Genomic DNA, 14050 nt, shown 5'->3' with positions numbered 1-14050 from the left:
ATTTAGCGCTATCATATACCAAATACCTGCTAAATTAAATTAAAATAATGTGTTGAGCCACTGTCTCAATTTTAAAGCAAACTTGAGTCAAATATCCCGCTACACAAAAAGACACAAACCTGAAAAAGTAAAAAACTATGATTTAATTCATGTTGTATTACATGTTTCCATATTATGGCAGTGAATGTTTCAGCAATAATAAGAGTCACTCCTCAAACAAGAGCTTTAACATAAAAAAAAAAAAAACAATACCAAAAACTAATCAGGGTTCAAGTAATGCCCAAAAGAAATACATTTTGAAACATAAACACACGCAGGAAGATGGATCAGATTTCCTGATCATACTGTAATCCACCTGCTACTTCCTGGTCTATGAGTGGAGAACCAAGGTGTTTGTTTGGTCGGCCTGAGTCCTCTCTCTCTCCTTCAGTCTCTTTTTGGTCACCATGACTGGACTGACAAACATGTTGTAGTTACAGCTGAGACAGTAAACACAAAACACAGACAATACACAGCCTCGAGTTATAGGAGGGCTTCAAGGTGCTTTAACCAAAACACACACACACACACACACACACACAAAAGACAGTGGTACCAAATCTCAAACATTTGGTATCAAAAATAGTCTCTGAGTTGGTCTCTAATCAGTCGGAACACTACAACAGGGGGAATAAATGCACAGGCAGAGGATATTTTGTCTTGTTAATGACAACCTATGGCTTCAGTTTATCTAAACACACACACAGTCATGTACAATCCCACAATCAAAACATAACTGTGTAATCACTTTCGAAGACAGTCAGTCTATATAAATGGCAATACTGTAAACAACTGCGTGTGTGCACGAGAGCTGGGGGGCTCCTTGATTGGGGCTCCTATTGCTATGGTAACCAAGAATGGTTTCAGTTGTAATTTGGCCAATCAATCAGTTTAAGTGCTTACAACCCACCATACGCGTCCCCACTGACATTACAGTAAATCTCAGTAGGCGCATGCATACATACACTCACACACACATACAGAAACCGTGGAGCCAGCTAAGTGCTTTGACATTATCTTGCTGCTTGTACAATGCCTGCATCAGTCAAGTTCATTAAGACAAATTCATTATTAGCCGACAGTACTTGGATTGAGTGAGTTAACGAGATAGAAAAGGCATACAGTGTTGCGTGAACACAACTTCTCCATAGATTAGTCACAAGATTCATTCACGATTAAGGTGTGAACACATACAGGGTTAAGGATTAGTAAGGGCCGTCCTAATACCAATTATGCATTTCTTAAACATACATGGAGTAATACTCAAACATGGAAAATGCTGTGACAGGTGACAGATATAATGATGCAGTTTTTGTTGTCATTATGCACCAATAATCACACATACGCACACACTCAAATCTATAATTGTGTGCACACACACTAACAAACACAAAAACTGGTATGGGTTCCTATTGCCTCTTACAGTATGTCTGTGGTCTTTGAACGAAAAGCACCTCTGAAGTACAGAACAGCCTTGGAACCGAGTATAAGTGTTTAACTACAGGCAGGCAACAACACACACCAGCACACAGGCACAATACAGGAGGCTTTGGCACACCCATGCTAGTCTTACTACTCAGCATTTTCCAACACAGAAGAAGAGCAAGTTACAGGACAGGACAGACCCATAGCTGCCTTATATCTCCTCCCCCCTGGAGGGAGGAGGGGGGGGTACAGGTTGTCTGACGGACACAATGATCAGCCATCACATTCAATCAGCACCGAGCTGTCTGTGTTGTTTTTGTTTTTTTTGAGTCCCAGCCTCTCATCCGATCAGCAGCTCCAGGCTATCCTCATAGTTGGGCTCTTGCGGGGGGCTGGGGGACAGGAAGGCCGTGGTCACAGGGGTCCCCGTTGCGGTGGCGACATTGAGGAGGGTGTTCGTGCGGATGCTGGTGGTTGGTGGGGTGCGGAGTGCCGCGGCTGCCGTGATGCTGGTGAGGTTGATGCCGAGTGTGAGCCGCGTCTGCTCCAAGGCTTTCTCTGGCACGGCAAAGGCCTCTAGCTTCTTCTCACCATTGGCCATGTAGGAGTTCTGGCAACCTCGACAGATACAATCCAAGCATGCCTGAGAAAGATTACAAAAAATAGACAAGGAATATTAGTGTATTTGTATCACACCAATGTAACATTATTCCTGCTCCAACCCAGAGTAACTTTGAGAATGCAGTGAATAAGAACAGCGTGGTAGTGCATTAATTTAATGATAAATGGGCAATTTAGACATGTACTGCTCTCTAAAAATGTGGTTTAAAAATGTAAAATGTAAGCTTTGAGACAGGCCAATTATTAGTCTTACAATTTATAGTTTGTTCATTTGAATTCCCATTAGTTAACTAATCTTCCAGGTGTCCATATTAAATATATTGTATATTGTAATATAGTTTTATTAACAAATGTTACACTTACACTAGATAAAATTGTTACAACAATAATATACACCTAATCACATAATGATGCCAAAACTAATTTAGCTTGCGGACAGTAAAATCAATAAAAAACTAACCCCCAAACATTCCATTTATGCAATGGTCACAGTCTCACCTTGCGGTTTGAGTAGCAGGGACAGCGTTGCCCCCTGCAGGTCAGCACAGATGGATTCTGGGTGGCCCTGCCACACTTACAGCCTTTCTTCTCCACTGGCTTTTTATATGGAGGCCTAACAGGCGCTGGGGGCACAAGGCAGCCCGACATCAACCGTTGGTCTTTGCTTCCGTCCTTGTTCTTGGAGCCTCCACCACTGCGGGCCTTCGCATGGGGCTTCTTAAGGCCCGGATCAACATGCTTCCTGGCACCTTTATTGTGGTTCTGCGCAGGGCGACTGGGCTTGGGAAGCCCCCCATTAGGAAGGGAAGAGTATGTGTGTGCTGGTACAGTTAAGGAGGGTGTGTGTGTTTGCGTGTGCAGTGTCTGCGAGGGGTTGGGATTGTGTAAATGTGAGGAGGAGCCCTGCAGGATGGAGGCGATAGGGAGGGGTTTCACCTTCTCCCTGTCACTCTCTGAACGAGACCGTTTACGTTTAAGGCGGACTGGCGGGGGCTTGGAGTTAGGAGTAGGATCGAAAGAGGATGTGTGTATGTAAGCACCATGGCTTGCCACTGTGTTAGTCCTGTCTGTTCGAATCTGTGTGTAGTTGTGAGCTGCGTCCAGCTGTATGTACATTTGAGCATGCGCTCTGTCCGTGGTTATGTGTGCGTGAGTGTGCGTTCTTTCCGACTGTGTATGAGGAGAAACTCGACCGGGCTGAAGGGGATCCAAAGTCTGTAACACCTCCTCCACACTGAGAAGCAACACCTCCCCCTCCTCCAGCTCCCTGCTGCTAGATTCCCCATCCCTGAGTGAGCACACAGTGCCTGGAGTTGGGGCTAAAGGTCCAGTGGTCAGACTCAGTTCCAGACCACCACAACCAGTATTGGACACAGACAGGCCTGCCTGTGGCTGCTCCTCTACCAGCTCGCATACTTCCAGCTCAGGAGACGAGGGAACCAGGTCCTCAAGCACTTCTCCATTGCATTCCTGTGGTCCATTGGAACAGGGAGGGTCAGAGGAGGAGCACTGTGGTACAGCTGACAGCTCTGCAGGAGCAGGTGGTGCCTCTGTGGGGGTAAGGGACTCGTGGGCAGAGGGATTCACATCTTCCTGTGCTAGGCTTGGGTCCTCCGTCTCTACCTCCTCTTCATGTGACATTAGCACCTCCTCTAGCAAGGCCATAACATCTGGAGACCCTCCTACATGGCTGCTGATCAACTGCAGCAATGGCGAGTGAGTTACATAGAGGCAGAGTTTCCTGTAGCATTGCACCAGCAAGGAGAGCTGTTTGTTCTCCTGGAAGCAAGAATAGTCCTTACAGCGGCTGCATGACGGCCTGATCTGCATCTTTTGGCCTTTACAGCCCAAGCAGACATAATGCTGACACTCTGGATGTGTTGGGGAAATGGGATCCTGGAGCAGTTTACCTGAGACAAAAACAAGAGCGAGTTGTTAATCCACGTGTTTATCTACTCTGCACTACAATGGCACAATCAACTAGCTGGACTAGAGTCATTTAAAGTAATTTCCATTCACCGCCATGCCTCTATAAAACCTGTTGTAATTACTATTAGAAGTGATTAACCAGCCAATTATTTTTCTGATTAACCATTTGGTCTGTAAAAGATTAGAAGACAATGAAAAATGTCTATCACAATTTACCAGAGCCTAAGGTGTCTTCTTCAAATATCTTGTTTTGTCTCACCAACAGTCCAAAATCCAATCTGTGTTTTTAATTGTTTCTAAAACTTAATTGTTGGTGTTTCTCTTTCTCTGAATGTATCTGTCCCAGTTTATTGAGATAAACAAAGGCGTCTCCAACCTGCGTAATCATTATGTTCACATTACTGCTTACACCACCCAACCTAAATAAATATTGCATGAAAGCACAAATAAGCATGCCAAAAACACCATTGCATAATCGACAGAGGTCAGAAATACTGTCATATATCATTCTGTCAATATTGCCCATCTCTAAATGCAAGCTGTGCCAGTGTTGATATTCCACTAGCTAAGCAGAGTGAGCAAATAAAGCATGAATAGAAAACACATGGCTCTGCAGCAGACACAACAACAGAGGAGTCATCTGTCTTGACAAGAGGACAGATGACTGGGGCTCAGCCTTGGTTGCTAAGGCGACCACGGTGGTGAGCACGACAAATCGTGTCAACTGCTGCCAGCACACGCACGCCCACGGACACTTCAGTCAATATGAATAGTAAGGTTATGAAACACTCATTCATTTCAGCAGTGTGTATCTAATTTGCGGTACGAAACCGCTGATAATCTTGCAACGGGATGACACAAAACATCATTAGAGGGAGTGATATGTATTGTAATTATACACTAATATTTTCAGGATGCTTACCACAGACAAGGCATGCGAGGGACTGTCGGAAGAAGGGCAGTAGCGTGTACATATCTGCGAAGGTGTGAGGCTGCCGCGGGTCACACTGCAGCACGGCCCGACTGGCGGACACGTACAGAGCGGTTGCATTCGCGGGGTTCATAGCGGTGTACGCCGCAGCCTCAGGGAAACACGGCCCGGGAAAAAATCCAACCACTCTCTGCGACGTAGCTAAAGATAGCCACGTCTCAGAGTGGATGGAGGATATATAAACTGGCCTGGCGGAGCAACAATCAGCCACTCCAGTATGTAGATTTAAACATGAATTAATAATAGACACAATAATAGACGACGAACATGGTGAAGCGGTTATAGCTAAACGCGCACAACGTTAGCTCGGCAGGCGGCTAGCTAAAGTTAGCATCACCGGTTCGTAGTCGTTCCTATTCACCAACGAAAGCTTTCAGATCACAATTAGAGTTTCAGCTAATTCGGACCAATTAGACCCCAGGTTATAATTATTCACATTATTCCCAACGCTACCCAACGGCTAACATTGAATCAAATGATCAAACGACCCATGATCAAAAGGTTAGCATTATGTAGCTAACGTTAGCTTACGACATCAGCCAAACGTTTTGCACGAAATATGGTCCAAAGTTAGCCATAGAGCCCATTTACTATCCAGCACTGTCTCCCCGTCGATGCCCAATTGAACGAAAAGCTACTGCTAAGATCACAAACTCGTTTGGTTAGCAATTAGCTACCAGATCCCAGGCGCGCACTTGATGTAAACAAAGCTAACTAAACAGCGTTAGCATGGCTAGCCAAATTAGCCAGCGAATATTCAACCGTATCACTACCCCCCTGCGGCCGCCTTATATCTCACGCGAAGGAGGGAAATGCAAGCTGTAAATTGAAATCCTGCGAGATTTATACGTTTTGCTATAATACTTGGCCAGCAGCGACCGGAACATAGCTAACTAGCCGTTTTACAAATGCATCAATCATTCGATTTTCCACTTTTCCTCGCATCAACCCCTCTCGACAGGCATGATCATCACGCGAGACTTCCTCTAGTTACCCTGGTTACCGTAGTGTACGAAGGGATCACATCCTATTCTGTGCACACCACACCGCCTTCCTCATGCTTCAGAGCACCGCAGCTGTGTGTTGAAACTTTAAAGGGTGTTGCATGTCTCTCCACATCCCAATTAACAAGTTGCAAGTGATCAATCAAAAGTGAACATCATCATGTTTAATGGTGCAAAATATGCTCCACGTGTTTATACCACCAGTTTTTTTCTTACTTAATTGTCTCTGTCAGTTATATCTATTTATTATCATATAATACGTCTGGGAAAGTAATCAGTTTGCACAGCATTCGTGTTTTAGGATAACTTGATGTATGCCTAACTATTACTCCGGTGTTTACGTTTAGTAATAGGCATTCAATTAGGTGAAAGGTCCACTTCCCATGTTTAGAGCCTTCAACCGCACCTCAGTAAACAGTCAAACTACTATTTCCAAGCCCAAGAATGAACCTTCAAGATCATATTATAATTTGTTTGGGACCGGAAACTCAAATTTTCGAAAATGACCCAGATACTTTGTGACTTTCAAATCAGCAAAGTTATCCTCCTACCTCTGAACCACGCAATGTGCAATGCAGAATGAATTCAGGCACAATTGAGAATGTTGTATTATATTTAATGCACAAACACTGGCAAGTGTTTATTTCAGTGGCATTCAGTTGAGGCAGTGGTCTCTTAAAATTGTTTGAATTGTTTCCCAGAAAAATGCAGGTCTTATATTCCATTATATCAACGGCTTCAAGTTATTTTAATCACAGTATAACATCTTTTGTCATAGTTTACAATTTCTGTCCTGCTGCTATGTCTGCTTAAGTCTTATTAACAAGGCCTGTTGCCTAAGTAATTGAACGCTTGAATATTGAGCCCAGGTTATTTTGCCCAGTTGCAGACCTGTCAGGCAAGCCAAGCCCCGGGTCCCCAACAAGCTCTACCGATGAAATTGTTATATTCCCGTGAATATTGTGCAGGAGCAGGGAAATATTTGGGTTGAGAACTGCCAATCAGTTAGAGGTGTCCCACACTGAGGGGAAGGTCTACCTGACAAGCTAAACGCAGGGCACACAGCGTAAAAAACTTGACTTTCAGATTACAGGCCACGACGAACTACAGGAAAACCTGATCTCCCCCAGGTCCCGCCCCTCACCCTTGCTACGAATTCCTTCGTTTTTATTGGTTGTGAGAGCTCGCCCCCCATTCGCTATTGGCTCAAATCTCAGTCTTTCATTTCCTGCCCGCTGTCACCAGAGAACGCGCACGGCAATGATGGCGGCCTTCAGTGTGGCTCGAAGCAGTTGCGGACTGATAAACGGGTTGAGGATATCTTTCAGGAGTTTGGCCCCGGTGAAACATGGCGCAGTCGCTGCCGCAGTGCCGCAGACGAACATGCTACGGGACTGTCGCTGGTATTCTGTCAGCCACCTGTCCGTTAAGCAGAGGATTGACAAGAAACGGAGGGCGGCGCTAGTCGGGGGAGGTCAGAAGAGAATAGATGCACAACACAAACGGGTAAAGTCAGCTAACATTGACTTTCTTTCTTTTACGCTAACCTGCATTTACGCTAGCACGTGTGCGGTTTTTCATCACTTCGCTAACTGACAGCTGGAGTGGTTGAGATTTGAAATGCTTGGCTCAAGGGCTCATAGTCAATGGTTTGCGCTGGAGTGTTAATACGTTTCCTCACACACTTTTAAGTGACCTTTAAAAAAACTACTTTGTAGCCTTGCTCAGGTTAACTGTAACTCAGTGGCACCTGAGATACTTTCAGCTATGTTCTATGTTGATAAACCTCCATCTTGCTGATTCCCAGTGCCCTTGAGCAAAGTACTAATCCTCTGCCAACTTCAGGTAGAAGTTCCAGTTTATGAAATGCATGAAGGTGCTACCTGAAACTGACAATTCCAGTGTCCACAGCCCAATGTGATGGACAAAAGTTAGATCATTTGACATGTGGGTTTACATACTTATATTGTGACATATTACAACTTACCTGAAATATCAAGGTACTAAACCTATAAAGCAGCTCTTGTAAATGATGTACAACATTGGCCACAATGGCCTAATACAACCAGAGACATTAAAGGGATAGGTACGACAGTATTAACAGAATGGCAAAATGTCTGATGGTTGACAAATTTGTATTGTCATGACGTATATCCTCGTAACATGCAACCGTAGTGAAGTGTTCTTTCATGTAAATGTGTAGTAACTTGGTATTAATGTGTTGCAGGGTAAGCTGACAGCCAGGGAGCGAGTGGAGCTTCTGCTGGACCCGGAGTCCTTTGTGGAGTCGGACATGTTCGTGGAGCATCGCTGCTCCGATTTCAACATGGAGCAGGATAGGAACAAGGTAACGGGTCGCACGCAGGCCACAAGTCGGCAACATCATGCTTTATCCACTGCAAATGAGAAACCGTTCCTTCCTCTGGGGTTTGAAATACTTACTGTCATAATATCTTTGTCTCTCTCTGTCGTAGTTTCCGGGTGACAGCGTTGTGACAGGCAGAGGCAGGATCAATGGCAGGCTGGTTTATGTCTTCAGTCAGGTACAATGTGTAATTACTCTAAGAATCACAGTGGCAGTACACAGCAGCTTGGTTTCACCTGTGTAATATTCTTTCTATCGTGCCCTTTCTCTTTCTCTCAGGACTTCACTGTGTTTGGTGGCAGTCTGTCTGGAGCTCATGCACAGAAGATCTGTAAGGTAAACAAAACTGAACCAAGCATCGTCTTTTCCTTCAGTCAACAGTCCTCATCAACAATGAGAGTATTACTTAATGTCTGTGGGTTTATTTATATTTTGTCAATTGTTCTTCCTATTTGATCTCAGACTTTTCAAATACTCATTTGGATTTACAACGTTTAAATGTTCTGTGCTCAGATTATGGACCAGGCCATGACAGTTGGAGCCCCGGTTATTGGGTTGAATGACTCTGGAGGAGCTCGGATCCAGGAAGGAGTGGAGTCTCTGGCTGGATATGCAGACATATTCCTGGTATGGTTGTTTTGTAAAAAGCCTTTGGAAAATTCACATGGCTGGAGGTATAGGGTTTTTTTGGCACAACAAATAAAAAAGTAAATATATTCTCCTGTTCCAGAGGAATGTGATGGCTTCAGGAGTCGTCCCTCAGATCTCCCTCATCATGGGTCCCTGTGCAGGAGGAGCAGTCTACTCCCCCGCCCTGACAGATTTCACCTTCATGGTTAAGGTATGGAGTTGCTAAATTACAGCTGAAATACCATTCCACCAAATGTTTATCATAATTCCTAATCATCTAATGATCAACACTTTATTTCATTTTAGCCACAGTAGTCATCCAAAGTCAAATGTTTCAGTGTTTCTAAAGTGTCAGCAATCTACCAATTTTCACAAATTGTGGACACAAGTTTCTGTATAAGGTGATACACAATTAATTGAGTGTGTGTGTGTGTGTGTGTGTGTGTGTGTGTGTGTGTGTGTGTGTAGGACACATCATACCTGTTCATCACTGGACCTGATGTTGTGAAGTCTGTCACCAATGAAGACGTGACTCAAGAGGAGCTCGGTGGAGCCAAAACGCACACCAGCGTGTCTGGTTAGTTAGCATGGAAAAGCTTTTATCACCCCTGATTTTCCAGAATTTTATTTAATGCCTCCTACTTCCAAAGTCAATCTCAAGGTGTTTGTCGTCCTCTAAATGTTGAGCTGTAGTAGCCTCTGGCTCTGTTTACCGGCATCTTGCCTCTGGACGTGTCACAGTTACATCCCAGTGGCTACTTCTAAAAACCTTTTGAGTGTATAAAAGCTGATCCAGGATTACTTGTCACATCAACATATAAACTGTGCAATAGCTCATCTGAGATTGGTTCTCCAGTTCAAAGAGACTTCAGTTGAAGTCGTCTTCAGGGTCTGAAAAGTGTCTCCTGTCTTGTTCTCAGGAGTGGCTCACCATGCATTTGAGAATGACGTTGAAGCCTTGCTCAACCTGCGAGAGTTCTTCAACTTCCTGCCACTTAGCAATCAGGACCCTGCCCCCATCAGGGAGTGCCACGACCCCAGGTAACCAATCACCTTTACCACCGCTATACAGAATGACCAATCGCCTGTTCTTAATGGGAGAATATCTGTTTTTTAATTTCAACTCATGCCTGATATCTCGTTACTTTTTTCAGCGATCGTCTGGTGCCTTCGTTGGACACCATCGTCCCGCTTGAGTCAACTAAAGCATATGACATGTTGGACATCATTCAAACAGTATGTGCACAAACACACACCCTAATATGTGCAACCGCATCACATTTAATATCTGCAAGTAGTAAAAGTTTCCCTTCTTCCTACATTTGTTCAGATAGTGGATGAGAGGGACTTCTTTGAGATCATGCCCAACTACGCCAAGAACATTGTGGTGGGATTTGCCCGCATGAACGGACGCACTGTAGGCATTGTGGGTAACCAGCCCAAAGTGGCTTCTGGTGAGTAAAATAATTGAAGGGACAAAAGTATGGGGGGCAAATCAGAAGAGATAAATTATCAGTGTTGTATGAATCATTTTGCTTCTGTCTTCTCCATTGTAAATTGAAAATAAGGATTAAAATTTCTTTCTGTCTCGTTTTATCAGGTTGTTTGGACATCAACTCCTCAGTGAAGGGAGCCCGCTTTGTACGCTTCTGTGATGCCTTCAATATTCCCATCATCACCTTTGTGGATGTGCCGGGCTTCCTGCCAGGTATTCTTGGAAAATCTCACAGTGGATAGACACTTGCTGCACTGAGTAATCCAGCTATCGGTCACACTCTACATCTTAATCAGACTAGGATATTGAGCTATGATTCTCTAGTGAGTCTCCCTGCCGCCATGAATAATAATTAGCAGAAAATATTTAGCTGCCAGGGACAAACAAATAAGAAGTTCACAGTAATCATGAATATAATACTACAGTAACGTAACCATGTTTTGGTTTGTGAGTAAGCCAAGTATCGTAATCTCTTATGGGCGGCATGGTGGAGCAGTGGTTAGCACTGTCGCATGGGGGTAGCGTGGGTTAGGGGTTTGATCCCATGTCACAGAAAGACACTGACCTCTATCTTACCCTTATCACCTTGCATGGCAGCTCGGTTGCTATCGGTGTGTGAATGGGTCAATGAGACCTTAACTGTGAAGGCTGAAAAGTGCTATATAAGTGAGACCATTTAACTAGAATACTAAGAAATATTGGCTTACCTGCTATATTATGACCTATACACACACACAAGCCAAAAGCTTACCTTGCATTGAAATGTAGTTACTGTCACACCTGACAGTGCACACTCGCATCCATTATTATAACTGCTGTGACTGTCGTCAACAGGTACCGCTCAGGAGTATGGAGGCATCATCAGACACGGAGCCAAACTGCTGTTTGCCTTCGCAGAGGCCACCGTCCCGAAAATAACAGTCATCACCAGAAAGGTATGTGTGAACAAAATGGGAAGAGATAGATGTGGAAAATCTTATGAAGTGAAAATAATGTATGATTAAGGTTAGACTTAAGCTGGGGTTAAAGTTGGATGGAACTAGTGGAGAAGTTTAGAGGTAAAGCTTTTCCCTGGCTCAACATGAGGCTGAGGTGGTATCGGTGTAATGGGTGGTGTAGCAGTGAGGTGCTGAATACCTTGATTGAGAAGTTTGCTCAATGAAGACTGACAAACATGTTGATATGTAGATTTAGATCGACTTCTAAACTTTAAAACCTGATGTAAGAATAGAAGCCTGAGCTAAAAGCTAAGTGACTATAACTGGCAAATTAAATAAATATGTGGGCGTCCTGCAGATGTGCAGTGAAACTCTGGGGTTAGGGAATGAATGTTGTCAAGTACAAAAACAAATGGGTGTGTTTTAGATCTGGGGGAAAAGTCAGAATAAATGTTGTACACTATGTACATAGATATGTACATAGTGTACAACAGTGATATGACTCGGTGTGTGTATGTGTTTGTGTATCCCAGGCTTATGGAGGAGCCTACGACGTGATGAGCTCCAAACACTTGAGAGGAGATGTGAACTACGCCTGGCCCTCAGCTGAGGTCGCTGTCATGGGTGCCAAGGTACAAACACACTCATTTTGTTTCTGTTTGTCTCTCTTTCCTCCCTTTTCAATTGACAGCACGTATGGTCCGTTTTTTTCTTCCTGTCGTTCTCAGGGTGCTGTTCAGATTATCTTCAGAGGCAAGGAGAACCAGGCAGAGGCAGAGGCTGAATACGTGGAGAAGTTCGCCAACCCTTTCCCAGCTGCTGTCAGAGGTAAACTTCCTCACTTCTTTATAGCTTTCCAAAAGCCGGCCTGCATACACCAATATAATGCATAATACACTATCTGTTTTAGGTTTCGTGGATGACATCATTGAGCCGGGGAGCACTCGCAAGAGGATCTGCCGCGATCTGGAGGTGCTGGCCAGCAAGAAGCAGGTCAACCCCTGGAAGAAACACGCCAACATTCCTCTGTGAAACACACCCAAACTGTTTCCGCATTAACACTATCTAAAGGCACTCGCTGTGGGATTTTCTTTATATTGACTTTGCATTCAAACTGCAGTGGTACCGCGTGATGAAGACGTTGCCTGCCAAGCAGACGTTTGTTGTCATATTTAACTGTCATTTACCACTCCACTGAAAGTAACATACAAAGATAAACACCCTGATTTTGTAAGCGCTTGATAGCTGCTCCAAATTTCCGCCCAGCTCACTGTTTAAGTTTTGAACTATAAACTGTGTTAAAATATTGGTGCTCTGTAAACAAAATCAGCATGTGTATCTTTACCACTAATATGCAAGATGTTAATAGGAAAATCCTAACACATTCTACAGCACCTGAACGGAATAATACATCGGTCACACACATTTTAAGTTCATCGTCATGTCAGTAGTGGCCATATTGGTCACTATTGTTGGTATGATTTGACATTTTGAGAACAAGATTGTATCTGAAAGGGCAGATTACGAAACGCAGATAAAATGCAACAGAAAAAAACACAAGCAACTGTCAAGACAATGGTTTTAGTGGTAGTCATGTAGTGTTTCCTAAGTTGTTAACGTACTGTATTTAGTTCTTGAGGTTTCTGGTGTGTACAGTAGTTTGCACTTTCAGACGCACTCCCTGTGTTTGATGTCCTCCGTTAAGTCATTCTCACAACCTGGAACTGTGCCTTTTCCCTCTGGCAGGCTCTGCCATTTGTAAAATAAATCATGGACTCATTGCCATGTGTGATTTCTTTACTTTTACTGTCAGTCAATTTGCAGTGTTTTTTGTTTTAATGATGCGACAAAAATAAATATGATGTAGCTAAAAATCCCCATAGTATTGCTTTAAGGGATGAAATCAGGTTGTTTGAAGGAGGCGGCTGCAAACTCAGTCTTCTGATGAGGATCATGTGAAACTGTTAAAAGCTCGAGAACTAGCAAGAAAGTGAGCCTTGAGTTGAGATTGTGTCAACTGCAGTTTCCAAGGTCAAAAATGAACTGTCAAGCTCTGCACAGTTCAAGTCTACTATGACAACTTTAGCAAATATGTATTTGACTAAAAAATAATGTAGCTGTTTTGAAATATACTGTGAAACAAAGGCACACACAAACACCGGTCCATAAATCGATTACAGATTTTATTTTATTAAAAAGAATTTAGGTTCACAGAAAAAAAAAACAGGCTTTTAGAGCATTTTAGGGCAACTGATGTCAACTGCACTGCAGAAAAGATCCAATTGTCTCTGATATTTACAGGAGGACTGCCAAGCCAGCCAAGAGAAAGGTAAATGATTGATAAACAAACGGTGGTGGGGGATGATATGGCTGGAAACATTCAAAACACATTCAAACAAATCTGTCAGACATGGAAATCCATCACTGCACTGGATATGAACAATGATAACAACGAATCTTCAACTTCTTGGATCAGTTAACACTGTAGGCAGGTGTAAAAACTTGTAAAATGAACAAACCAAACAGATCATCTGCTGTAATACTGAACTGTGAAACGATTACAATCAGACCATACAGCGCTTAAAAGCTGGTATCCCACAGCAACAATCTGAG

General features: G+C 43.6%; 2 protein-coding genes across 3 annotated transcripts; one reads left to right on the top strand and one right to left on the bottom strand.

Moving 5' to 3' along the window:
* Nucleotides 1–1804: 1804 nt before the first annotated feature.
* Nucleotides 1805–5078, bottom strand: msl2a (MSL complex subunit 2a). The gene is made up of 3 exons (XM_070920900.1): nucleotides 4937–5078; nucleotides 2584–3995; nucleotides 1805–2107 (listed from the first exon to the last, which is right to left on the bottom strand). The coding sequence occupies exons 1-3, from the start codon at nucleotides 5076–5078 to the stop codon at nucleotides 1805–1807; spliced, it is 1857 nt and encodes a 618-aa protein (XP_070777001.1).
* A 2191-nt stretch (nucleotides 5079–7269) lies between these two features.
* Nucleotides 7270–13233, top strand: pccb (propionyl-CoA carboxylase subunit beta). 2 transcript variants are annotated; one of them, XM_070920166.1, is made up of 15 exons: nucleotides 7270–7515; nucleotides 8237–8356; nucleotides 8484–8552; nucleotides 8654–8710; nucleotides 8888–9001; nucleotides 9105–9215; nucleotides 9473–9581; nucleotides 9925–10045; nucleotides 10159–10240; nucleotides 10335–10458; nucleotides 10605–10712; nucleotides 11334–11434; nucleotides 11971–12069; nucleotides 12166–12265; nucleotides 12348–13233. In XM_070920166.1, the coding sequence occupies exons 1-15, from the start codon at nucleotides 7270–7272 to the stop codon at nucleotides 12467–12469; spliced, it is 1683 nt and encodes a 560-aa protein (XP_070776267.1). In that variant the 3' UTR covers nucleotides 12470–13233. The 2 variants fall into 2 exon arrangements, with proteins under 2 accessions (XP_070776267.1, XP_070776268.1); XM_070920167.1 differs by having other exon boundaries at nucleotides 7274–7515; nucleotides 8597–8710.
* Nucleotides 13234–14050: the final 817 nt, after the last annotated feature.

Source organism: Enoplosus armatus, chromosome 15 (genome assembly GCF_043641665.1).
Source record: "Enoplosus armatus isolate fEnoArm2 chromosome 15, fEnoArm2.hap1, whole genome shotgun sequence".
NCBI lineage: Eukaryota > Metazoa > Chordata > Actinopteri > Centrarchiformes > Enoplosidae > Enoplosus > Enoplosus armatus.
The sequence above is the reverse complement of the archived record's forward strand: the minus strand, read 5'-3'. Positions and strand labels throughout refer to the sequence as shown.

Bases quoted from the DNA above. Each gene is read 5' to 3' on its own strand.
- msl2a (XM_070920900.1), bottom strand. From the start codon at position 5,078: ATGAACCCCGCGAATGCAACCGCTCTGTACGTGTCCGCCAGTCGGGCC. The intron at 3,996-4,936 runs GTAAGCATCCTG...TTTTTGTCTCAG, and splicing joins CCTCGCATGCCTTGTCTGTG to GTAAACTGCTCCAGGATCCC. The intron at 2,108-2,583 runs GTGAGACTGTGA...AATCTTTCTCAG, and splicing joins CCTGCTACTCAAACCGCAAG to GCATGCTTGGATTGTATCTG.
- pccb (XM_070920166.1), top strand. From the start codon at position 7,270: ATGATGGCGGCCTTCAGTGTGGCTCGAAGCAGTTGCGGACTGATAAAC. The intron at 9,582-9,924 runs GTTAGTTAGCAT...TCTTGTTCTCAG, and splicing joins AACGCACACCAGCGTGTCTG to GAGTGGCTCACCATGCATTT. The intron at 10,046-10,158 runs GTAACCAATCAC...TACTTTTTTCAG, and splicing joins AGGGAGTGCCACGACCCCAG to CGATCGTCTGGTGCCTTCGT.